Here is a 27,794-nt window from a genome sequence, read left to right on the forward strand (position 1 = left end):
AAGAATTACCTTGAACTTTTTGTTGTTTGAGTTTCTTCCTAAAATAATTACTACAAAAATTTAATATAAATAATAACTTAACAATTATTTGAGTTAATTCCTAAAATAATAATTTTGAAACATTTAAATAATAATTAACTATCTGTTAATTAATCAGAAAATTTTATCATTTTGACACAAAGACATAAATCACATCACATAGAATTACTGATGCAAATGATTAGAGCGATAAGTATTAATAATTTGATTTATTAAAGTATTAAATAATTATTGAAAATATATTCGATAAAATGTTTTAACATATATGATGAAATAAAAATATTTGCAAGTAAGTTAAACTTATTAAATTTAAATTTTAAAAAACTAAAAATGACAGTTTTTTTTTAGACAATAAATGATGTTAATGAAAAAAAAGTAAAAAAGCTTTGTTTTTAGCTTAAAGTGAACCAACTTATTTTGACAATTGTTTTATTGTACTCTTGTACTCTGGATGGAAAGAATGCAACTTAGCAGAATGACAGTGGGACATAAGCATAACGCAATATTCTAGAATATAAGTGCTAATAATTTAGTGATTTATTATTTCAGAAAATTTTTTAAAAGCTTTTATTATGTAATATAGTTTGGCTTAACCAGGATAAAATAACCTTGGGTAAAAATAGACAAGTATTTATATCAAACCATTTAATTCTGGTCACCTTATTTCATAAATTTGCAAATGTCAAATAATTGACAAGCTACTAATTAATTATTATTTAAATGAGCTACTTTATAGGGAAAAAAATAAAAAATAACATTTTAAAAACAAATTAAAAAATTTTTATTACCACATTTTCTTGAAAACACAGTTTTTCTTTAATGTATATTTTTTCTTGTAAACATGGTTTTTGGTCAAGAACTTGCTGCTAAAAATAACAAGAGGTGAATAATAAGTGATTGTGATAAAATTAATTATTTTAAAATATATTTAAAATACATAGATATACAAAATGTAGAAAATGTTATAATAACCAAAATGCAAAAAAAAAAGTACATATTATTAATTTTGTATTCAAAAATAAGTATTCCTTTGATGGTTGAAAAATGTGTCTTGTCTAAAAGTTCACAAATGAGTGAACCTTTAGACAAAACAAAATTGTTCAATGGGATTACCTCAAAGTATGTATGTTATAAAAAATATATGTATGCATTAAAAAAAAAAAAGTAGATGAAACGTTATTAATGCAAATGTATTAAAATGTATTAAGCTAAAATTAAATACATTGAACATTATACTACTTAAATTTTTTTTTAACTGCATTTGATTTAGTATTATAAATAGATAAATATTATATTTTAGGTATGATTTTTAAAATATGAATATCCTTCACACTATTTTAATAATTCAACAATTTGGTATAATTAAATCACATGGTGCTTGTTGCTACGTAATGTATAGCTTGTTACTCTGAAAAAAAAATTTAACACAAAGTCAACAATTAGTAACCAAAAATTTATATAATTGATATATTAAGTCACATGACTTATTTTAACTCTTTTTATTAGATAAAATATTTTTTAAATTGAGCTAATCTAGTGTTAATAATACTTTATGTACACTATTTTTACTATCTCAAGAAAATTTTCTAAAAAAATATTACCATCAATTTTATTCTAAACAAAAGATTTTATTTCACTGAAAGTTAAAATGTTCTATTATGCAAATTAAATAATGTTAGTAAGTATTAATAATTTAAACATTAAACTTATTTTTGTCAAAAAATACTTAAAACAATTTTCTTTACAATTATCACAATTATTGTTTTTTATATTTTTGAAAAATATATTTTAGCTTTTAAATTCATTTTTATAATGACTGTAATCTAGTTATTTTAACACTAATGGAAACCAGTACTTTCAATTACCCAACTTACCTGCAATTATTTTGAGCTACATGACATTAGTTTTTATTTTAACAACATTTTTCATTTTAACAACAACATTAAAAAGTAATTATCAATTCACTAATTTAATAAAATAATAGTTAATTTATTTTTCATAAAATTGAAATGAGTTGCCCCTTTGGGCAACTCATTTCCATTAAAACAATATTATTAGCTGGCCTTTGAAAAAATCAGTCTGGTTCAACTGGGTAACTGTATATTTATATTTATGTATATGTATATACATAATGTCGGTACAACATTATATATATACATATACATAAATATAAATATACATATACATAAATATAAATATATATATATATATATATATATATATATATATATATATATATATATATATATATATAGTTTGTTGTCTTTGGGAAGAGCGGAAGGAAAAAAGTGATTTTTACGGTAACACATACGTCACTTTTAATTACTTTTGACTTTTGTCCAACATTTGCGTGTTGGACGAAAGTAAAAACCATTTATTTAATTACAAATAAATTGTTTTTTAAAAAAACCACAAAAAAGCAAATTTAATTGACCAGAATGTTTTAAAAACATTCTGAATGTTTTTAACAATATAAACAATGTTTTTATTTTTATTTTTTTTAATAAAATGTTTTTATTTTTAATTTTTTTAATAAAATGTTTTTACTTTTATTTTTTTTTACTGTAAATCATGCGCGGAGTGTTGCTACATCAACTATCTTATAGCCATACTCGCAAGGGAGTGCTTCTACATCAACTGACAAATAGCCTGAATCGCAAGGGAGTGCTGCTACATCGACTGACAAATAGCCTGACCCGCAAGGGAGTGTTGCTACATCGACTGAGGGTTTGGTTGGGGCAGGAAGTCTATCAATTAATAAAAAAAATAATTCCGGTCTTGCATTTTAAATTTTACTTTTTATCAACAAAATATGGAAAAAACTTTCAGACAACATATACGGGTTGTATATATATATATATATATATATATATATATATATAAATATATATATATATATATATATATATATATATATATATATATATATATATATTTATATATATATATATAGAACCTTTAGATGTTGTCCGAAAGTTTTTTCCATATTTTGTTGACAAAAAGTAAAAATTAAAATGCAAGACCGGAATTATAGAACCTTTAGATGTTGTCCGAAAGTTTTTTCCATATTTTGTTGACAAAAAGTAAAAATTAAAATGCAAGACCGGAATTTTTTTTTTTTAATAATGATAGACTGCCTGCCCCAACCAAACCCTCAGTCGATGTAGCAGCACTCCCTTGCGGGTCAGGCTATTTGTCAGTCGATGTAGCAGCACTCCCTTGCGAGTCAGGCTATTTGTCAGTCGATGTAGCAGCACTCCCTTGCGAGTCAGGCTATTTGTCAGTCGATGTAGCAGCACTCCCTTGCGAGTCAGGCTATAAGATAGTCGATGTAGCAACACTCCGCGCATGATTTACAGTAAAAAAAATAAAAATAATATCATTTTATTAAAAAAAATAAAAATAAAAACATTTTATTAAAAAAAATAAAAATAAAAACATTGTTTATATTGTTAAAAACATTCAGAATGTTTTTAAAAACATTCAGAATGTTTTTAAAAACATTCAGAATGTTTTTAAAAACATTCAGAATGTTTTTAAAAACATTCAGAATGTTTTTAAAAACATTCAGAATGTTTTTAAAAACATTCAGAATGTTTTTAAAAACATTCAGAATGTTTTTAAAAACATTTCTGTCAATTAAATTTGTGTTTTTGTGGTTTTTTTATATAACAATTAATTTTTAATTAAATTAATGGTTTTGACTTTCGTCCAACACGAAAATGTTGGACGAAAGTCAAAAGTAATTAAAAGTGACGTATGTGTTGGCGTAAGAATCACTTTTTTCCTTCCGCTCTTCCCAAAGCCAACAAACTATAGATCTATATATATATATATATATATATATATATATATATATATATATATATATATATATAATATATATATATATCAAAATATATATATATATATATATATAGATAGATATATATATATATATATATATATATATATATATATAAATATATATATAAAGAGATATAAATAGATATATACTTCAACAATTTTAAAATGTATTTTACAAAATAGAGTGCTCAATGTTCTTAAAAGAACAGAGAAATTATAAATTAATAGAAAATCATTTAAGAAAATGTTTTCTCATTTTACACTGTATTTCATCAATAAAGACTCATCAGAAATGAATGATCAAATTAAACTTCAATTTATCACAAAAATTTATAAACATAAATTTAAAAATTGTCAACTTTCTTGATGTCACATCTAACCTCTCTGATGTCACATATAACCTCTCTGGAAATTCATATAAGCCTTTCAAAAAACCAAATGGTGAATTATTGTATATTAATATTAACTCATCCACCCCAAATTCTAAAACAAATCCCGATTTCAATTAATAACAGGCTAAACCAAAACTCCTCTAATGAAAATGTATTCAATTCCTCTAAACGAATATTTGAAGTAGCCCTTTAAAAAAGTGGTTTTTAAAAATTTTGAACTAAAATTTGACCCTGAAAAAAAGAATACAAAAAAGGGAAATAGAACTAGAAATCTAATTTGGTTCAACCCCCTCATATAACAAAAATGTTTCCACTAACATAGGAATAGTGTTTATAAATTGGTCATTAAGCATTTCCCGCCCTCCAATAAATTACTTAAAATTTTTAATCGAAATACAATTAAAGATAGCTACAGTTGTACAAAAATTATGGAAAGAATTATAAAAGGTCGCAATAATGCTTTGTTAAACAAAAAAGAAATCCTGAATGAAAAAACTACAGAAAATTGTAATTGTAAACAAAAAAACAATTGTCTAATGAGTGGAAGTTGTTTATCAAAAAACGTGGTATATAAATGTGTTGTTTCCTCTAAGAATGTACCTGATAAACAATATTGGCATAACAGAGGGTGAATGGAAAAAACGTTTTGTTAATCATAACCAATCTTTTAAAAATAAAAAGTATTCAAAAGACACCATTCTATCAAATATATATGGGAATTAAAAGATAAAAATATTGATGATTTTATACTGAATTAGTCCATCTTTAAAATAGTGTATGCATGTAACATTATTTCCAAAAAATGTATACTATGCCTGCAAGAAAAATTTGAAATAATTACACATGCACACCAAAACTGTAACTATTTTTTTTTCTAAAAATCTTTGTTTCTGACAAGGCTGGGAGCAACCACTGGAAGTTACTAAAAGAGAAAAGATGATGATTGTAGAGCATAATAACAATTGACAGACAACTTGAAGGATTGCAAATTATATAAATCAGGAAAGCGGGATGAAGGAAGCGAATTTCAAGGAACTGATGTTTGAGGAAAAAAGCTAAACGAATAAGAGCTTTTTGAGTATTTAGGAACAGTCACTCAAAAAGGATTACTTAATTGAATGATGAGTAACACCAGAATAAATTTTAGTATAGGGCACAAAAAATGCTAGCTCTTTAGAGCAGTGCTTATTATAGTATTTGTAAAAAAGAGAAAGAGAAGCAACATTACGATGATGTGATAATGGTTGGAGGTTGGCTGCAAGAGCAAGTCCAGCTATGTTTACAATGCATTTTTGCACCTTTTCTAAAAGAGAAAGGGCAGCATTAAAAGATCCACCTCAGATATGGCAACAGTATTCCATACAAGGCCGGATTTGAGATTTACAGAGAATAAAAGAAAGAGAAAGGGCAGCATTAAAAGATCCACCTCAGATATGGCAACAGTATTCCATACAAGGCCGGATTTGAGATTTACAGAGAATAAAAATCTCCAAAGGTTGCATCTCTTTATCGAGCTTGATACTTTCTTTGGCGTAAGAAAGTATCAAGCTCGATAAAAAAATGCAACCTTAGCAGATGCTAATTTTGCAACAGATTTGATATATGGTTACCAAGAAAGAATGGAAGTAAGAGTTAATCCTAGAAGTTGAAGGGTAGATGACTCATCAAGTACATTACCGTTCATAAATATAGAATATCTAGATAGAGAATAGAATCCGAGTAAGAAAGTGTCGAGCTCAATAAAGAGATGCAGCCTTAGCAGATGCTAATTTTGCGACAGACTTGATATATGGTTTCCAAGAAAGATCAGAAGTGAGAGTTAATCCTAGAGGATAAAGAGTGAATAACTCATCGAGTACATCACCATTCATAAATATAGGAAGATCTAAATTATTGTGATAACAATTGGCTGAAAAAAATTGAGTTTTATCTGTATTGAAGTTCACCAGCCACTGTGAGCCCCATACTGTAGCAGAAGTAAGATCCTTTTTAAGCTCAAATACCCCCTCCAAGCAATCAGAGAGTGTTGGCTTCTTATAATGACAAGATAAATGGTAGTATCATCAGCAAACAATGCCACCTTAGATGTGAGAATATCTGAAAGATGGTTTATGTAAACTAAAAAGAGTATAAGGCCAAGGATAGAACCTTTAGGAACCCCTAAAGTTACAGAATAAGAAGACGAGTGCTGTCCATTGAGGACAACTTTTATACTAAGATTGGAAGGGAAGGATTCAATGATCTTAAAGATGTTGCCAGATACACCATAAGAAGTAAGCTTATGAAGAAGACCAGCATGCCAAACTTTATCAAAAGCTTTTGAAATGTCAAGAGCGAAAGGAGCCTTAACCCCTCCACCTTTATCTAATGCACGATAAAACCTATCAGTTATTACTGCTAGCAAATCAACTGTAGAACGAGAAGATTGAAATCCATATTGATGGTCAGAAAGTAAGTTATTAGAGTCAAGATAAGAAATGTTTGTTAATTAAAGATTTAAAAACCTTGCTTATGATAGGAAGAAGACTAATGGGACAGTAGTTAGACGAATCAGATCGCTCTCCAGAATTTTTGAAGATAGGGATAACAGATGCCGCTTTCCAGCAGGCTGGAAATCAAGACTCTGATAAGCACTTGTTGAATAGTTTTGAGGGTATAGACGACAGCTCTGGAGAACACTTTTGCAAGACAATAACGGATATGTTTTCCAGGCCACAAGCTGTAGAAGAATCTAAGTAGAAATCACTTTAGATACCAAAGTGGGAGTGATAAGAATGTCAAGCAATGGATTTTGCATTCCACTTGATTTTGCCAACAAACAGGTTGTTTGTTGGCAAAATCAGGTAGAACGCAAATAGTGGAATCAAGAGATGATACTGATGAAAAGTTTTTAGCAAACAATTCAGCTTTGTTATTAGTTGAGGTGACAAAGTCTGAAGAAAACTAAGAACAGAAACAAGACATAAGTCGAGTAGAGTAGGTAATGATTTGGGTTATCTGGAAAGCAAGTTGGAAAGTTGACTATTTGAATTAGGGATTGAGAAAAGCAAAAATTGTGGGCTTTAATGTCTGGAGAATCACTGACACTAGAGCCAACCCATTTCGTGTGATGAGCATTCAAGTCACTGACAACAACATAATAGGCTGAAGGATAAAGAGAGAGGGCTTGGTCAATATGATCAGAAATAGCATCAGTGACTATTGGAGTCCTTGCGAATTAAAGAAAGTGACTATTTGTGTCCTTGCGAATTAAAGGAAGATAACCATCAACTCTAAGATCGCAATATGAGACAGCTGAACTCATTTTCTCATTAGCCTCACAAAGAACAAGTAGGTCTGGATAACTTTGCAAGAGATAAGAACAACAGAAGAAAAGTTACTACGAGGACCACGAATATTAGTGAATGATAGGTTTAGAGAACTTGGTGATGATGATGGTTTTTTGTGTTTTATAGTTTTGGTACTTTATATATTTTTAAATTTGTTCAAGAACTTGACTCAAAGCATAGATAGTACTCAGGACACTGTTTAATAGCCCAAGCAATTGCCACATTACTATTAATAAACCCTAAGTCATAAATTGGGTTCCAAATGTGACCTCGGCAATGCACACCAAAAGAACAAACAGGGACAACATCCATGCACAAAAAACTAGAAAAACAAACTATAAATAAGATTCTATTTAAATTTTTTAGCAAAATTATTTTTAATAAAAATATATAGAATATATTTTATGGGATTCTAATAAAGACTGAATATAGTAATTACTATGTTATTTCTTTAAAACTGTTTATCTATTTCTGTTGTAATAAATACAAATTCTTATCCATGAAATAATATATCTGTACCAGTTTTATATCTTGTTTATGCAATTGTATGCACTATAATCAAAATCAGTAAATAATAAGAAATAATAATTAACAAGGAATATGTATAGAAATGATGGTTGTGGAATAGATAAGTATAGATAAGACAGATTTGTTAAAGACCCGTATTTTATGTATTCGTTTTCCTTATATATATTGATATATAAAAGGGAAGTATAGAAAAGGTTGGTGTAAAATAGAGTTACAAAGACCCGTATTTTTATGGGTCCAGTCAGCTTATATATAATATATATATAATGTACAGCCCAGTTACATATGTATATATATAATATAAATATATTTATATATATATATATATATACATATATATATATATATAAATATATATATATATATATATATATATATATATATATATATATATATATATATGTATATATATTTATATATATATGTATATATAATATATATATATATGTATATATATATATATATATATATACATATATATATATATATATATATATATATATATATATATATATATATATATATACATATATATATATATATATATATATATACATATATATATATATACATATGTATATATATATATATATATATATACATATGCATATATATATATATATATATTTATATATATATATATATATATATATATATACATATATATATATACAACCCGTAGATGTTGTCCGAAAGTTTTTTCCATATTTTGTTGACAAAAAGTAAAAATTAAAATGCAAGACCGGAAATATTTTTTTTTTTTAATTGATAGACTGCCTGCCCCAACCAAACCCTCAGTCGATGTAGCAACACTCCCTTGCGGGTCAGGCTAAAAGATAGTAGATGTAGCAGCACTCCCTTGTGGGTCAGGCTATTTTTCAGTTGATGTAGTAGCACTCCCTTGCGAGTCAGGCTATTTGTCAGTCGATGTAGCAGCACACCCTTGCGAATCAGGCTATAAGATAGTCGATGTAGCAACACTCCGTGCATGATTTACAGTAAAAAAAAATAAAAGTAAAAACATTTTATTAAAAAAATTAAAAATAAAAACATTTTATTAAAAAAAATAAAAATAAAAACATTGTTTATATTGTTAAAAACATTCAGAATGTTTTTAAAACATTCTGGTCAATTAAATTTGCGTTTTTGTGGTTTTTTTAAGAAACGATTTATTTGTAATTAAATTAATGGTTTTTACTTTCGTCCAACACGCAAATGTTGGACGAAAGTCAAAAGTAATTAAAAGTGACGTATGTGTTGGCGTAAGAATCACTTTTTTCCTTCCGCTCTTCCCAAAGCCAACAAACTATAGATCTATATATTTATATATATTTATATATATATATATATATATATATATATATATATATATATATATATATATATATATATATATATATATATATATATATATATATATATATATATATACATATCTATATATATAGATATAGATATATATAGATAGATATAGATATATATAGATAGATAAAGTATATATATAGATAGATAGATATATATATATATATATATATATATATATATATATATATATATATATATATATATATATATATATATATATATATATATATATATATATATATATATATATGTATATAGATAGATATATAAATACATATATATATAAATTATAGAAGAAGTCCTTACGGTCTTATCACGGAGCATCGCAGAAGAGCATTTGTAAAGAAGTTTATGCCTCCTTCCTTACAAATGTTTTTAAACTTGCCCAGAAATGGCGTTGAACCACGGATCTCTAGTTTCTGAGGCAAGCACGCTAACCACTTTATAGTATATATTATTACCATTTTTATTTTTATTTTAAATATTGTTTATAAATTAGATACAAATTAGCAAAATAAATTAACTCCAAAATGTACAAAATGCTTCTAAACAAAACAGAATGCATTGTATAGCAAAAAAAAATGCTATTTCAAGAAATAATTATTTAGGAGAAATTAAATTGGTCACTATTGCGGTGCAAAGTAATTTCCTGGTGAAACACATTTTTTATGTTGTCATAATGGGAGGGTGGTTTTTATTTTCACTATTTCTGGAATCGAGTATTATTTACAGGGAGTAAATCAAGTTTTAATGAATTCAAAAAATCCAAATAACTTCTTTTAAATGTAATCAAAACCAAATAAAATTCCTGATTTACATTTAATATTTTACTAATATAATGTGATATTATAATGTTATTATAATACTAATATAATATTATATGTAAATTTGTTATATAATGTTATATATATAATAACTCATGAATCATGGACTACTATGTTTTAGAAAATACAAAAAAGTTTTTTATTGTGTTAGTAAACTGAGGCCAAACCATAGTATTGCCACAACAAATTATCAAGATACATAATGTTTAATTTACTTGTAGCAGTAGCATTAAGAATGCAGCAATATGATTATTTTTGCTTATAACAATTATTGTTTTGTTTACCACAATTATTAGTATTTGTGAAAAGAGTCTGTGTTTTTAAATATTTTTTAATTAGATAATTTTTTTGTTAAACATTGTATGGCAAGAAATAGTACACTGTTGATGCATATGTCAAAAGTAAATGGCTGCGTCTTGCTTTCATCAGAAATAACTATTATGTCTTTCATTAACATATTGCTTTATATAAACCTGGCATATATGAATCTGACTTTATTTCTCATATATTTAAACTCAAATTAAATAACCTTCTCAGTGATATTTTTAAACACACCATAAAATCATGTTTAGGTTATTGAGTTTCAAATGCATGGTTTGCTACATGTTCTCAGCCCCTGAAATCTAGGTCGGCAGTTGGCAATGCCAATGCAAAAGCCAATTTATCTTTTCTTTACTATAACATACAACTGCCAATCTAAATCTACGCAAGTGGTGGCATGCAAAAATAAATATATGTAAAAAATATATAATATTTGTTCAAAATAAGTTCATAATTCATTTATTGTAATTAATTGTTTTTCAAGTTAGATAAGTTTTATTAAAAAAAAAAAATAATTCATTTTTGTTTTAATTCACTTTTTCATTTTTTTTTTAACTTTATCCATAACAAGCATAGCATAGCAAGGTCATTTTTTTTTTAACTTTATCCATAACAAGCAAGCATAGCAAGGTCATTTTTTTTTTAACTTTATCCATAGCAAGCAAGCATAGCAAGGTCATTTTTTTTTTAACTTTATCCATAACAAGCATAGCATAGCAAGGTCATTTTTTTTTTAACTTTATCCATAGCAAGCAAGGTCATTTTTTTTTTAACTTTATCCATAGCAAGCATAGCAAGGTCATTTTTTTTTTTACTTTATCCATAGCAAGCATAGCAAGGTCATTTTTTTTTTTACTTTATCCATAACAAGCATAGCAAGGTCATTTTTTTTTTAACTTTATCCATAACAAGCATAGCATAGCAAGGTCATTTTTTTTTAACTTTATCCATAGCAAGCAAGGTCATTTTTTTTTTAACTTTATCCATAGCAAGCATAGCAAGGTCATTTTTTTTTTAACTTTATCCATAACAAGCATTGCAAGGTCATTGATTCAAAAGTAAATAAAACTTACTTTTTAAGAGCCTGTGAAATATTAAGTTTTAAAATCTAATATTAATTTATTTTATTAGGTAAAACCGTTCATTTTCATGTTTACAGCTATTGTAATATTATTTAAAAGAGAATTTATTTTAGTCGTAGTATATTTAAGTTATGATAAACATATTTTTCAATTTTGTCACATAAATTATCAATTTTTATCAAATGTCAATTGTCACATAAATTATGTAGAGAAGAAACCATGTATTTAAAAAACATATAAGGAAACATAATAAGCTTTTTTTAAATTAAAAACAAGTTGATGTTTTTTATTAGAGAAATTAAAAATAAGAAATGATATAGTGTTGTGCAAAAAAAAAAGTCCAACAAAATAGTTATTGGAAGATAGGGGTTTAAATCCTGCGGCTTTCAAACAAATAGTTTAGGAGAATTTCCTTTAATTTGGTGAAAAACTTGCAGAAAGTATTTAGAGCTTATGAAAATTGTCACAATAAAAATAAAAACTGTGCTAAATTAACAATAGAAACGTTTGTAAGCGGAACACCAATCATAAAAAAGAATAACTTTTCAAACTATATTTTATGTTCTCATAAGCATGCAGCAGCTCTCTTAAGATTGAGTAAAACTAAGAAAAAAACTCCTTATACTAACAAGGGAAATGACTGTGTTTTGCTAAATTTATACATATATATTTATAAATTAAACCAATTTATAATAATGGTGTACTTTTTTATATTGTCATTATCCTATTGTGCCTGAAGCATATGTTAATGCATTGAAGCATATGTTAATGCATTGAAGCATTTTAGTATCCCATTAAAGCTATATCTCATCAAAACTATATCCCATTGAAATTAAAACTATATCCCATTGAAATTAAAACTATATCCCATTGAAATTAGAACTAAATCCCATTGAAATTAGGTTTTAGATTGTGCTGTTTAAACTGATACACTTATACAAACCAAACAGTGGTTTTAGATCATTCTGTTTAACCACATCTTACTCAATGGCAAATAAAAATGGGAATAAAATGTTGAAAATGAAAAAGCATTATGGTATTAAATTGACAAATTATTCAGCTGTTTTGGGTTAGTTCATGATTGCTTCATGAGGCATTCATTATACCTAAATACACCACAATTGATTGATAAAAGATGTGTGTAACAACAGTTTTATATTTGATAGAAAATTTATTCTTAAAAGGATTTTATAAATACTACCTTTTGTGAAAAGTAAGCATTATAGAAGCAAGCTAAAAAAAGTTCTCTTAGTGGCAATGGGTGTGAAAGTTTGCATTACCTGAAAATATGAAAGTACATAGTAGCAAGGGAAAACTTTTTTAATTTTATCCAACTGACAACCATAATGAAAGAAATATCCTATTGAGTTTTTGAACAGCAGATCTTGATATGATGTTGCAATAAAAGAACTTGATATGAATGTTGCAACAACAAAACTTGAATGATATTGCATTTATTATTTGTTATTATTATATTATGTTTTATGAGATACTTGACCGCATGTTGAGTTAGATGGTGCATAGCTCATCCAGACCATATTTTAAAAATCCAGAAAATTGTTTGGGTAAAATATTAATTTTGCTTTTAGCTGAGTTGTTTCTAATTTTTTTTCAAACTTATCTTAATTTTTGTTTGAGTGCTGAGTTAAAAAGCTTAAAAAACAAATCTATTACAAAAATACCTAAACTTGTATGTTTGGAAAACGTTTTGGATATCCGGAAAAACTGAAAGAGAAAAACAGCTAGATTTCATCCGGAACATCCCGAAATACCCAGAATATATAATCCCTGATGATGTAACAAAATTGTGAAGTTACTTGCCAGCACTTAGTGCCAAGCAGTGTTAGTATTGAAGAGGTATATTGCGACTTTTTTTTCTCTCTGGTAATATAGCAATATCTTCATAGTTTAAATCTTTAATATTCTGTTGTTAATTATGAAAAGTAGTTTTAAAATTGATGTCATGAATTTCTTATATGTTGTTTACTAAAACAAACATAATAATGAAAGCATGCACAAATAAATTATGCATCATTATAAGCATTATTTATTGCATAATCTATGATGATCATAGATTTATTGGTTTATATTGTGTTATATATTTCAGACCCATTTTTATGTATCACTTACAGCTAGTTTTTTGAAGTAATCAAGACAACAGAAGAAGTAGTAAAATATAACAAATCTATCAAAACTGTCTATTGTTGATAAAAAAAAATATTTTTTTATTAATGTAATGTTATTGAGTGGAAAAACAGTTTATATTACAAGTAATGTTATTGAGTGGAAAAACAGTTTATATTACAAGTAATGTTATTGAGTGGAAAAAGAGTTTATATTACAAGTAATGTTATTGAGTGGAAAAAGAGTTTATATTACAAGTAATGTTATTGAGTGGAAAAAGAGTTTATATTACAAGTAATGTTATTGAGTGGAAAAAGAGTTTATATTACAAGTAATGTTATTGAGTGGAAAAAGAGTTTATATTACAAGTAATGTTATTGAGTGGAAAAAGAGTTTATATTACAAGTAATGTTATTGAGTGGAAAAAGAGTTTATATTACAAGTAATGTTATTGAGTGGAAAAAAAGTTTATATTACAAGTAATGTTATTGAGTGGAAAAAGAGTTTATATTACAAGTAATGTTATTGAGTGGAAAAAGAGTTTATATTACAAGTAATGTTATTGAGTGGAAAAAGAGTTTATATTACAAGTAATGTTATTGAGTGGAAAAAGAGTTTATATTACAAGTAATGTTATTGAGTGGAAAAAAAGTTTATATTACAAGTAATGTTATTGAGTGGAAAAAAAGTTTATATTACAAGTAATGTTATTGAGTGGAAAAAAAGTTTATATTACAAGTAATGTTATTGAGTGGAAAAAAAGTTTATATTACAAGTAATGTTATTGAGTGGAAAAAAAGTTTATATTACAAGTAATGTTATTGAGTGGAAAAAAAGTTTATATTACAAATCACTACTTGCTATTATATGTGTTGTTTAACATTATTTAGAAAATCTAAAAACAAAGTAAAAAACTTTAAAAACAATAACCTATGTTTAATGCCTGGATTTTTTATTTTTTTTAATTTACTTTAAAAAACAAAAATCTACTTTTAATGCCTGAATCTTTTTTTTTCTAATTTCTGCAGCTTGATAAGGATTCAATTCTGTTGGTATTTGTTCAGAAGGTGCATTCATGATATATCTTCTTTCAATAAAATTTTGTTTTCGAATTTCTTCTAATTGATGCAGATATGCCTTTACATATAAAAATATTAGATTTATAATTACTATTTTATTTTATTATATTTCACATTATTCAGCAACAATATTTTCAACAAGCTCAAAGCCTTGATGTTGAATAGTTGTGAATAAAAATTTTCTTAAAAACTATTTCATGCTTTTATGATTATTTATGAACCACTTTGAAAAAAAACTGAATAATTGAATTATTGCATAAATTATTTTAAATAACTATAATGATTCTTGTTTGTTTTATAATTTATATGGCATAGCTTATTTCATAATTTACTTATGTTAATTTGACATTCATTCATATGGTATAGTTTATTTCATAATTTACTTAATTTAATTTGACATTTATTCATATGGCATAGTTTATTTCATAATTTACTTAATTTAATTTGACATTCATTCATATGGTATAGCTTATATTGTAATTTACCTAATTTAATTTGCAGTTCAAATAAGTTGATTCTACTTAGGCTTGAAACCATATCAGAAGTTATTAATTTTAAATACACAAGTTTACATTTATATAAAAAAGAGTTTCTCTATCCTAACCCTTGTGACCTAAATTTCATTTAAATGTTTTTTTTTTAATTTTCAACGTATGTAATGTTTGTTCAAAATTAATAAAATAATACAAAGCATTTTTTAGGGGAAAAACTCAGTGATAAAAGTTTAAAAAAAAACTCAGTGATAAAAGTTTGTACAAAACTTTTATTTTTAAGGAAGAAGAATTCAGTGACAGAAATTTGTACAAAATTTTTATTTAAAGAAAAAAAAATTTTTATACAAACTAAAAGTTTGTATAAAAATAAATTTTTAAAGAAGAACTCATTGATAAAAGTTTGAACAAAACTTTTATTTTTAAGGAAGAAAAACTCAGTGATAGAAATTAGTATAAAACTTTTATTTAGAGTCAAGAACTCAGTAATTATATAGATCATATTCAAGATTGGCTATCTGTTCGAAAGCGATCGAAAAGAAAATGCTTTTTGTCAACACAGGAATATAAAGTTAAGTCTTTACCAAATAGAGCCACTCTAGATGTAAGACTGTCAAGAAGATCAATAATGCTGTCTTGAAAACTGCAGTTACAAACAAATGATTTTATAATTTTAAAAATTTTCTAAGATAAACCTAATAAGGCAAGCTTATGAAGTAGACCAGCACGCCAAACTTTATTAAAAACTTTTGATATGTCAAAAGCAATAGCACTTGCCTTGCTACCTCCATCTAACGTACTATAGAATCTTTCAGTTACATAAGTAAGCGGGTCAGCAGTGGAACAAGAAGATTGAAAACTATATTGATTGTCAGAGAGTCAGTTATTAGACTCAAGATGTTTTTGAATGAAATTAGTTGATCAAAGATTCAAAGATCTTGCTAATAATAGAGAGAAGACTGATCAGACAATATTTTAGAAGGATCAGAATGTTCTCCATAATTTTAAAAAATGGAACCACATATGCCATTTTCCAGCAGACAGGAAAACAAGAATTAGTCATGCACTTATTGAATAGTTTAGTGAGAATTGAAGAGAGTTCTGGAGAACACTTTTGTAAGACTATGACAGGAAAGTCGTCTGGACCACGAGCCATAGAAGAGTTTAACTCAGAAATAAAATCAGCAATGGAAGTTAAAAAATTTGGATGTCTAATAATAGGTTAACTTGTTTAACTGGAATGGCAGAAAGAATATGGAAGTTATATTCATGAGTCAAATTAAAAGAAGAAAATTTCTTTGTAAATAATTCTGCCTTGTAAGAAGTAATAAGATCAAACTCATGAATTAGAGATGGAATGTTAGACTTACTTTTGTCAATGACACTGTTGAAGATTTTCAAAAGTCTCTAGAACCTAACTTTTGAAATAAGATACACAATTTATTAAACTCGAAAAAATGGAGTTTAGCATCAGACAGCATTTTTTACTTTGATTTAATGCAATAATAAAAAGGTGCTTGTTCTCAAGAAAGTTATTCTTGTGAAAAAAATTAAAAAAATGGTTACAATTAGATATAGCAGCTGCGCAAGAAAGTAAAAACAAAAAAAAAGAAGAAGAGACAATGAATACAAGCCAGGGTCAGAGACATGACACAAATAAAGGAGTGAAACTAAGTGATTAGGGTTCTCTGAAAAATGAGTCACAAAGTAAACTATCTGAGTAAGAAATTAAGAAATAGAGAAGTTATGAGTTTTAGTGCCAACAGGATCAGTGGTGTTAGAGCTATGTCATTCAGTGTAAAGAGCATTATAGTCACCAATAACAACAATATTGGCTGAGAGAAAAAGAGAAAATGCTTAGTCAATTTTATCAAAAACTGCAATCTTGAGAAAAAGGAAAGATTGCAGTTGACAGTGCAATCTTTTCATCAAGATTGCACTTGACAGTGCAATCTTGAGAAAAAGGAAAACAGTAATGAACAAAGAGAAAGGTGATAGAGTGGAGAGGTATTAAGTGGAAACATATAAAAGAATGGTCAGAGGATTCAAACCTGATATCTCAATATTTAGGTAAATTGATGTGTAAGTATATGACAGTACATAGGTTTCACTTCATTTATTATAATTTAACACACTAGCAAATATGAGCATATAAAATGTTTATAAATACAGCTGGAAAATTCATCAATATGTTAAAAAGCTGGGAAATTAATGCACCAAGAAGTCATATTTTACTCTCGAGTCCTTAATACAAGGGAGGAGGGTAATAAAAGGAGGGGAGGGATTTTTAGTCCAGATTAAATAAACAAAGGGGAAAGAGGGTTCAATATAAGGGAGGGGGGAATTTTTTTCTTATTAACTATATTTATTTCAGTCAGTTCGTGAAAACTTCCAATCTGATGCCATGCAAACTTTACTGGGAAACTTATGCGATTGCACACCTTGTTTGTCCATGCCTAAAGTAATATTTTTAGACAACTTAACCACATTTTTATAAAAGCATTTTAAGAATTTGCAGCAAAATAAAGCAATAAGAAACTTGGGAGAACACCAATACTCAGAGAAAGGAAACAAAGACTATACAAAATAGAAAATCAAAATATAATAAGCTAAAAAAAAAAAAGGCCAAAAAACATATTAAACCTAAATATTTTATCGTTTTTGTTTTCTCATTTTTAGGGTGTTTGTTATTTTCCACTACCAACATTAATACCAGTCGAAGAAAAAAGCAGATAAAAATATAACGAAAATAAAAACACTTTTTGATATGCAATTTTTTTGCAACTATTTTTAGTCAGTATATTAAGGATATTACTATATTATTTGTGCTCGAAACGTCAACAATTTTTAAATTAGTTTTTTAAATGTTATTGCTAAACTTTATTATTTTTATCAATGCACAGGAAAACACGAAAATTAATTGCTTTTTGTTAAAAAAAAAAATTATCAAATTTTTCATGTAAAAAAATAAAAAGTCATTATACATGTATTTAAATATAAAATATTTGGTTGTTTTCAAAACCCAATTGAAATAGACTCTACTTTTGTAGGATTACCCAAAGAGTGCATTTAAACCCGATAGTTTATTTCTTAATAAACTATTGTTATTGACGATCCTCCAAAAGCTTGCAAGTTAGTGCATTGTTAATTAACTGAACTTTTTAACAAAATTTTTAGGAGCCTATTTAAAACTTTTTTATTAGTTTTTGAATACATTTTTTCAAACAGAGCAATCATTATGTTTATTATCTCTTGTACTTTGTATTAAAGTTGGAAAATTGGGCAATATATAAGAAACAATTTCAGACATGCATCAAATGCAGTAGATATATTTATAAAAGAACCATGTTATTCTTTTATTTAATTCATTTCGTCATTACAAAATTTATTAATCATATAATATATTTTACATATAAATAGCAATTTATTTTCTTATTTTCCTACAATATAAGTATTGAGAAAAAGTGTCTAATATAGCAAAAACATTTTTAAAAGCGAAAGATGTCAAAAATAATAACTTTTTTTTTTTAATTATTAAATTTTCTAGTTTATTTAAATAAAAGTTGATACTTTGTTACAATTTTGTTTTCTTTTTTCAGGATTGCCTTTTTTTTCTCAGTAGATAAGTTTAGTTTCTTGTCAAGAATTATTGAAACGCTTTATAAATTAAAAGATGCAAACTGCCGCGGTCAGTGTGTCTAAAAAAATTACTATAAATGCGGACAAAAAAAGGCGTGCGACTGAACGCGCTTCCTGGAAAGGCTTGCCATGTTACAATATAAGTTTTTTTATAAAAATTTTCAATCTATAAATCCAAACAAATATATATTTGTAACAATTCTAAAACAATAGCTATAACTATTATTTTAGCGTGGCTTGCAGTCAAATGTGCATTTTCTAACAGCTGTTTTATCATAGTTTTAACCGGATTCAATATGCCGATATAAGTTTTATACTTTAGTGAGAAATAAACCAAAAGCTCATTTTCAACAAATTGAGATTTACTAGATCAACAATTTTTAAAGCTTGTTACAAAAACCTTCAGTAGTTTTTGTTTTTATTGATAACTAAATTAACTACTTTTTAATTTTCACTGGACTTTTTTTGTTTTGTTTTAAGATATAAATTTTTGGTTGATAACAAGTAAAAATTAATAAACTGGGGGTCTTAAAAAACTTAGGGTGGGTGGAAATATTTTCCAAAAATCAACAAATGTCACCTCCCCTTGTATTAAGGATCTGAGAGAAGTCAAAGATGGTGCTGCCAATAAATCACTAAGCAGTAAACTCGTTCAAGTAACGACACCCCATCGCACAATTCATAAATTGCAGCATGTGATTAAGGATACAGTTTTATCCCAAATATTAGTATTATTAGCTGTAGCATGCAGAATAGTAGGCCATTTTATTCATTCATCAAAGCTGTACACCGAATTTAAGTTATTGCAACAGCAATAAAACAAAACAACTTTACTTTTAGTGCAAGATGTCTTCGCTCATTGGAATAGTGCACAATTAATGTTAAAACAACTTCAGAAACTTAAAAAAGCAGTTTAAATATACTTAGCAGATCATAAAAAATAATAGAATTTTATATTTTATGATATACTACTTTTTGTGCATCAAAAAGAAAACTATTTTATGAAATTAAAATAAAATTTTCATATAGCAGCTTTGACTGTATATATGAAAATTGTATAGTTTTTACATTTTTGAATTCTACAGGCTAAAAAATTTTTAAAAGTTAAAGCTGGTAGTGACGCAAAAAGCTTAAAAAGTCTGAAAAAAAAGTCAAGAAAGTGTTTGGGACAGAATATTGATATCTCTAAAACTGTAAGGAATTAGACAAATAAGAAAACTAAAACTGTAAGGAATTAGACAAACAAGAAAACTAAAATTGTAAGGAGTTAGAAAAGCAAAAAATCACTATTAGAGTTAGAGGTTACTGGAAGAGAAAAGTTGCAGTTTTTAAAATAAGATAACAACTCACAGATGACTTGAAAGATTGCAAATCAGGAAAACAAGAAGAAAATAGAAAATTTCAAAGAACTAATATTCAAAAGAAAAAAACTCAACAAATAAAATTTTTTTGAGCACTTAGTAAAAGGATTTATGACTTAATTGAATAACGAGTAACACAAGATTGAATTTTAGTGGATGGCACAACATGACACACTATACCCTTGGAAGAGTGCCCATTATAGTATTTATAGAAAAGAAAAAGAGAAGCAACATTACAACAATGTGATAATGGTTGGAGGTTGGCAGAAAGAGCAGGTCCAACTATGTTTACAATGTGTTTTTGCACCTACTCTAAAAGAGAAAGGGCATCATTTGAAGATCTGCGCTAGGATATGGCAATAGTATTCCAAACATGGACAGATTTGAGATTTATAGTGATAAAGAATAGAATCCAGAGAAAGAAGGTGGATCTCATCAAGTACATTATCATTCATAAATAAAGGAAGATCTAGATTGTTGCAATAACATTTGGCGTAAAAAAATTGAGTTTTACCTAAGTTAAAGATTAAATTTAAGTTAAAAGTTAAAAGTTAAGTGGTTTACCAACCACTGAGAGTCGCATGCTGAAGCAGAAGTGAAATCTTTTTCAAGCTCAAACCCTTTTCAAGCAATCAAAGAGTCTTGGCTACTTATCAAGAAAAGAATAATTTATTGGTTTCATCAGCAAACTTAGATGTGAGAATTTCAGTCAGATTGATGTGAGAATTTCAGTCAGATTGATGTGAGAATTTCAGTGAGATTGGACAGAACCTTGAGGAACCCTTGAAGTTACAGAAAATAAAGAATTCAATAATCTTAAAGATGTTACCTAATACACCATAAGAAGAGAGCTTATGGAGAATACCAGCATGCCAAACTAGCAATGGATTAAACTGTTTGTCGGCTATATCAGGTAGGATGTGATTAGTGGAATTAAGTGGATGAGAATAATGAAAAGTTCTTAGTAAACAATTCAACTTTATGTTTAAGCAAAGTAACAAAATCTGAACCACTCAAGAGAGGTAGAATAACAGATTCGCCCTTATCATAGACACTGTTAAAGCTTCTCCAGGAGTCTCTGGAGCTTAAAATGAAATACAAAATTTTGTGACCTGAGAATAGCAGGCTTTGGCATTAGACAAAACCTTTTTACAATGGTTTCTGGCAATAGTAAATAGACAACTGTTTTCAGGAGAATTGTTTTGGCAATAGATATGGAAGTAATGGTTACGACTGGAAATTGCAGCAGCACAATGAGAAGAAAACAATGGAGAAGAGTGAGGTTTGACTTGGAATTGTGGAGAGGGGATAAGAGATTCCATACCAGCCTGAATCCAAGAAATTACATAAGAAGCACATTTGTCAGCAGAAGGACAAAAAATTTCAACCTAAGGGCCATCACAAAGAAAACCACAATAACAATAGTTTAAGAGAGATCAAACTGTGATCAGAAGCACCAAATGGTGAATGTGGGAAAACTGAGCTCTGACTAGGATCAGAAACAAGACAAGTCAAGTAGAGAAAGTAAATGATTGACTGGAAAGTGAGTTGGAAAGTTGACTACTTATTTTAGAGATTAACAAAAGGCAAAAGTTATGGACATTAACACCTGCAAAATCACTGAAACTAGAACCAAGCTATTTAGTGCGATAAACCTTAAAGTCACCAACAACAACGATATTGGCTGAAGTATAAAGAGCAAGAGCTTGGTCAATTTGATCAGAAATAACATCAAAAAGAGTGCAGTCTTGAGATAAAGGAGAGTGATATACAACATAGAGAAAGATGATAGGATGAAGCGGTGCTAAACAAAAGCACATAAAAGTATAGTTTGTGGATTCAAACCTTGTTTCCCAACAAATGTGAGGTTTTTTACAAATATAAATGCCCAGGCCAAGAATGTGACTATTGGAGTCTTTACAAATTAAAGGAAGATAACCATCAACACTAAGATCCTAAGATTAGACAGCTGAACTCAAATCACAAAGAGTGAGTAGGTCTGGTGATCTTTGTAAGAGATAAGATTTAACAGAAGAAAAGTTACTTTGAAGACCATAATTATAAGTGAGTGATAGATTTAGAGAACTCAGCAATGACGAAGTTTTGTGTTTTATAGTTTTTGATGCTTTAGTCATTTTTTAAATTGATTAAAGAACTTGACTCAAAATACAGATAGGACTCAGTACATCATCTAATACTCCAAGCAATTGCCTCATTACTATTAATAAAGCTTAAGTCATAACAAAGGGATCAAAATATGGCCTCGGCAATCCCCACCAAAAACATTAACAGGGACACCATCTATGTGCAATATGGCACTGTTATTACTCTGATATTTTACAGCTGTTGATAGAATCAGCCTCTCTGAGAGCTACCTCAGAGTTCAGAAAACCTGACTACCGGCTTCAGAATTATAAAACTGAGTTTTAGAGCTGTACCCTCATTAGGAAATAATAAAATGAGTTTCTTAGTGATAAAAACAGAGACACAAGCAAAACCCATGCAATGAGTCAAGAAGAAGACAGAAGCTGGATGCAGTTAAGATCTACCCAAGATGAGTATTTTTATCGAGACACCATCTCTAGCCTATACTCAATCAAGAGCCCCAAGGCAGGGGATTTTTAAGCCAGAGTTTGTTTCTCCTTGCCTTTGCCTAAAAAAAGCAAACTTACAAGGTAAAAGGGGATGGGGCAGGTAGTATGAGGTTACATTATACCAGTAGCAGGATGATCATGATCCGGAACATGACCTGACCTGGATTTATTAATTTTTATAGATTTTATTGTAGAAAAAATACAGTTTTTTTATTAAATGGTGCCAAAAAAAAATTTGCGATTGAATTACTTTATTATAAATTATTTCTGCTTTTTATGGATTATATATATATTTTTTCATTGATTTGACAGTACAAGCTGCTACCTATGGTGATGTTTTAATTTTTCTAATAAAAATAAACAATAAATAGTTTTGCCATCATTTATCTTTGGGACTTAAAAAATTCTTATTCTATATTCATTATTTCTAATCTTTAACCAACTGGGAATTAAAGTTAATAAACCAGCAAAAAAGACATACACCCACTGATGGGTTTAGGGTAAGAAAATTAATTACATCAACTAATTCGTTTAGGGTAAAAAAGTACATACACCAACTAATGGGCTTGGGATAGTAAAAGTAAATACCCTAACAAATGGGTTTAGGGTGGGAAAAGTACAACTTAAAGTCGTAATTATTAAGAGTGTTTTAAAATACTTTTTTCTATTTTTTAAATACTTCCTATATTAGAAAAAAGATTTTACACATTGTAATTTTGATCAGTTGAAAATAAAGTGATAACAAAAAGTGGTATAACCGACTTAACATGCCCCGTTTTGTGGTGATTAAAAAATTTACAAGTTAAACTTACCATCTCTTGTTTGTTTTTTTCATTATTTTTTTTTGCTTCATCAAACATTTGAGGGTGAAAAAATTCTTTTTGTACAATCACTATTGTAAAGAAAAAAATTTAAAAAGTTTTAAGTGCTTAAAAATCTTTAAAAAACAGTTTTAGATTGAAGAATAACATGTTTTGAATAAACAAATATTTTTAAAACTAAATATCTGTTCTAAAATGAAAATTCACTAAAATTCTATATATTTCAATAGTAAATAAAAGCTATTGAATTGATTCTTACCACATTTAGTTTTTTTTTATGTAATAAGAATATTGAACATTAATTTTTTTGATAAATATAAATTTATAAATTATAAAGATAAGTTATAATTTAGAACATAAAATTATAAATTAATTAATTAGCATTTGTAATTAGTGATTTTGCATATTGCTACGCTGATTACTTTACACTAAAAACGTTTACTTCAACTTAAATATTAATAAGTTTTTAGCATTAAAACCTTACCTTTTTACGCTAAAAACTTAATAATATTTAAGTTGGTCTAAAAATATCTTTCAAGAGGTTTGATAAATAATCAATTAAAGTTTTAAAACCACACACCATTGTTACAAAAGATTAAATAACAATTACATAAAGTATACTCATTATTTACAAATAGAATATAAAAAAGTTTAATTTTATTAAGTCTTTTTGATAAAAAAAATTTAGCAAGAAAAGAAAAGTTGATTATTTTAATATGACGTTAATAAGGAACGTAATCTGTAGATTGTGTTGTATCTTGTGTACAGAAATTTATATACAGGACAATTTTGAAAAAGTTTAAGAAAAGAGTTATTTTAATTAATATCTTAAATTTGAAGAGCAATATAATAGTAATTATTGTGTTGATAAATAACAATAAGTAAAGAGTGCTTAATACATAGTAGAGCAAATTATTTTGTGTAAAATTAAATAATAACATCTGGTAATTAAAGAAACATGACTACAAGTTTCATGCGATCATGTAATGTTATAAATAATTTTAACTTTGGAAGGTTCTATTTTACGATAAAAAGCTTAATCAAGAACCTTTTCACTATTTTAAATCAAGGAAATGCCCACTGCAGTCTACTGAACTAACAAGTTTTGAAAACAATTTACTTAAAATTATAAAAAATTTTATTTCAGTGCAACCAAATCATATTTCCAAAATCAACCGCATAGTGTAAATCAAATCTTTTGAAAAAGTCTTCGTCTTCACAGATAAGTCTAATAATATTTAAGGACTTGAAAAGACATTCAACTATCAATGAAAATGTCAAAAAAAATTATTAAAAATCTGTTGGAAAGCAATATGATACTATTAATATTGAAGAAAATACAATTGCAAAAGATTTTGGCATTAATGACAGAATGAAATGCCATGAGTTCATCATTTATAACCATTAAAGATCACAAGGAAGATTTCTCCAATAACACAAAGTATTGATTGATAAATCCATTTATATCGGAACTTGGAATAGTGAGACTATATAGAGACGATGGCTTGCCCTGTTTTCATAAAGTTAGTCAAAAGTCAGTGGACCAGAATCAGAAAAAATAAAAATCTTGTCAACCTTTTTAAGTATAAATTCAATCTAGAATTAACAGTAAAAACAAACTTAATGAATGTAAACTTTTTTTTTAGAGGTTTAATTTATCGGATTGTTCTTTCTGACCATACAGAAAACCAAGTGACATTAAACCAAGTGACCCAAAGTACATTAACATTAACTCTAACCACCCTCCTAATATTATCAAATTCATAACAACAATGTTATCAAAATGAATTACCAATATTTCATCCAACACAGATGTTTTTGACAAAGCTGCACTTTTTTATAATAATGCCTTAGCATCTAATGGTTATCAAGATCATAATACATTATATGGTTTATCCCTCTTTTTGCGCTTAAAGTAAGAACAAATGTTGGAAGAATTTTCCATTTTAGTTTCAAGTTAAGTTAAACAACATTTTCCAAAATCACATAAATATGATAAAATCTTTAACAAAACAAATTAAACAAAAGTAAGCTACAGCTGTTTTCCTAACATCAAAAATATTATCAAAGCCCACAATAAAAAAAAATTATGTGGTACTAACACTTCAACCAACCAACAATGCAACTGCTGAAAATCAAGGCCCTTTAAAAATGCCTCTAAAAAAACATGATATACAACTGTAATGAAAAACTTCACCACAAGATAGCAGATTAAATTAACAGAGAACACTTTTAAAAACCATTGGTGCAAACACTAAAACTTTTTCTAATACAAGAGCAAAACAAACTCATTAGAGCTTTCCAAATTTATGTGAAATTTGAAAAAGGGATATACAAAACCCTATTATAACATGGAAAATTATGCAACCTGTGCTTAGCTGAAAAGTACTACATAATAACATTAAAATTAAAACTATTAAACAAATAAAAACAACTGGTATCTAAATGTTGTCATAAAAATAAATTTTTTATAAACAATTTTAACATCATAAAAGCGGACACTGCATAGTATTTTTGTAATTAATTTTTTTTGTCATTACGATTATTTGATGATTGACTTGAATATATTTATATATATATATATATATATATATATAAATATATATATATATATATATATATTTATAAATATATATATATATATATATATAAATACATATATATATATATATAAATATATATATATATATATATATATATATATATATATATATATATATATATATATATATATATATATATATAAATACACATACATTTACATAAAAAAAGGAACTTAATTATAGTCAATTTTTACACTCTGTGTGCATACTTTCTTTGAGTTATAATTTATGTTTGTTGGAGAAAAACTTAGATAGGAATTATGGGCATTCTCAACCAACCAAGACAAGTTGGTTTATCAGTAAACAAGTGGTACATTATTATCAGTAAACAAGGGAACATTTGTGGCATCAAGTTCTTTACAACATTACCAGTTTTTTTTTAATATCCATTTGTATATTTTCTGTTTTTTATTTCTTTTTTATTCTATTATTAGAACTTTGATAGTCTATAAGACAGACTTTGAATGTCTATCAGACGGACTTTGAATGTCTATAAGACGGACATTTTTTATTTTAACTACTTTTATGCGAGTTACAATAATTATAATTATATTTATAATTATTGTGACTGACAAAGCTTAAAAAGCATTACATATTTTTTAAGATATCAAAATAGTTCACAGAGCAGAACACAACTCAAAAATAAATGAAAATTATTTGGAAAAAAAAAGCAAGCACCATCAAATTATCGAAAATATGAAAAAAAATATTGTTTATAAATTTAAAAGACAAAAGTTATAAAAATAAATTAGATAACATACTCTGCTCATTGTGAAACTTTAATAACGGGTTCTCTTCTTTCTTATAAAAAAAAAAAGAAAAAAAATCGTAGGCGTACATGTTTATAAATTATCATTAAGTTAGTTAATATAATTTGAGAATATCTTTTTTTCAAAAAATCGAAACCTACCATTATTAAATTATCTTGATTGTTTTTCATTTTATATTCATTTGCATCTTTCTTTCTTTTTAAAAAATCATTAACTAACAATTGATCGTCATCTAAAAATTGCTTTCTAAATAAAGTATAAAAGTTAAAAATGAAATTGAAATTTATTTTATATTTTGGTAACCTTAATTTATCAAGTTTTCACAACATGTTTTTTTTATTTTTTAAATAAATATTAAATTATTTTTTATCAATTCAAGCCACCTCAGAGAAAAAATAAAACTAAAACCATATTTTAATGTTCACTTTAAGGAACATTAAAATATGATTTTAAATAATAAACTTTAAGGATAACATAATAAATTCTGTTATCCTAAAGTCATAAAAACGTTTTTCTAGGGAGAGCAATTAAGATTGTTTTTAATTGTTTGATTTCAAAAAAAATTAATAATTGTTGAGTTGTTATG

At 26.7% G+C, this 27,794-nt stretch overlaps 1 protein-coding gene across 7 annotated transcripts in view; it reads right to left on the bottom strand.

The window, feature by feature from the left end:
• Positions 1 to 27,794, bottom strand: part of LOC101235086 (serine/threonine-protein kinase Nek1) — a 295,109-nt gene that overhangs the window by 121,599 nt on the left and 145,716 nt on the right. For 4 of the 7 annotated variants that reach the window (XM_065813419.1, XM_065813416.1, XM_065813418.1 and 1 more), the window contains exons 19-24: positions 27,349 to 27,454; positions 27,200 to 27,239; positions 23,827 to 23,906; positions 14,841 to 14,987; positions 828 to 905; positions 10 to 38 (exon numbers count right to left, since the gene is read on the bottom strand). In XM_065813419.1, the coding sequence (XP_065669491.1) occupies positions 10 to 38; positions 828 to 905; positions 14,841 to 14,987; positions 23,827 to 23,906; positions 27,200 to 27,239; positions 27,349 to 27,454 (480 nt within the window). The remainder of the gene's footprint in view (positions 1 to 9; positions 39 to 827; positions 906 to 14,840; positions 14,988 to 23,826; positions 23,907 to 27,199; positions 27,240 to 27,348; positions 27,455 to 27,794) is intronic. The other 3 variants (XM_065813420.1, XM_065813417.1, XM_065813422.1) reach the window with 1 other exon arrangement.

This window comes from Hydra vulgaris, chromosome 12 (genome assembly GCF_038396675.1).
Source record: "Hydra vulgaris chromosome 12, alternate assembly HydraT2T_AEP".
NCBI classification, from domain to species: domain Eukaryota; kingdom Metazoa; phylum Cnidaria; class Hydrozoa; order Anthoathecata; family Hydridae; genus Hydra; species Hydra vulgaris.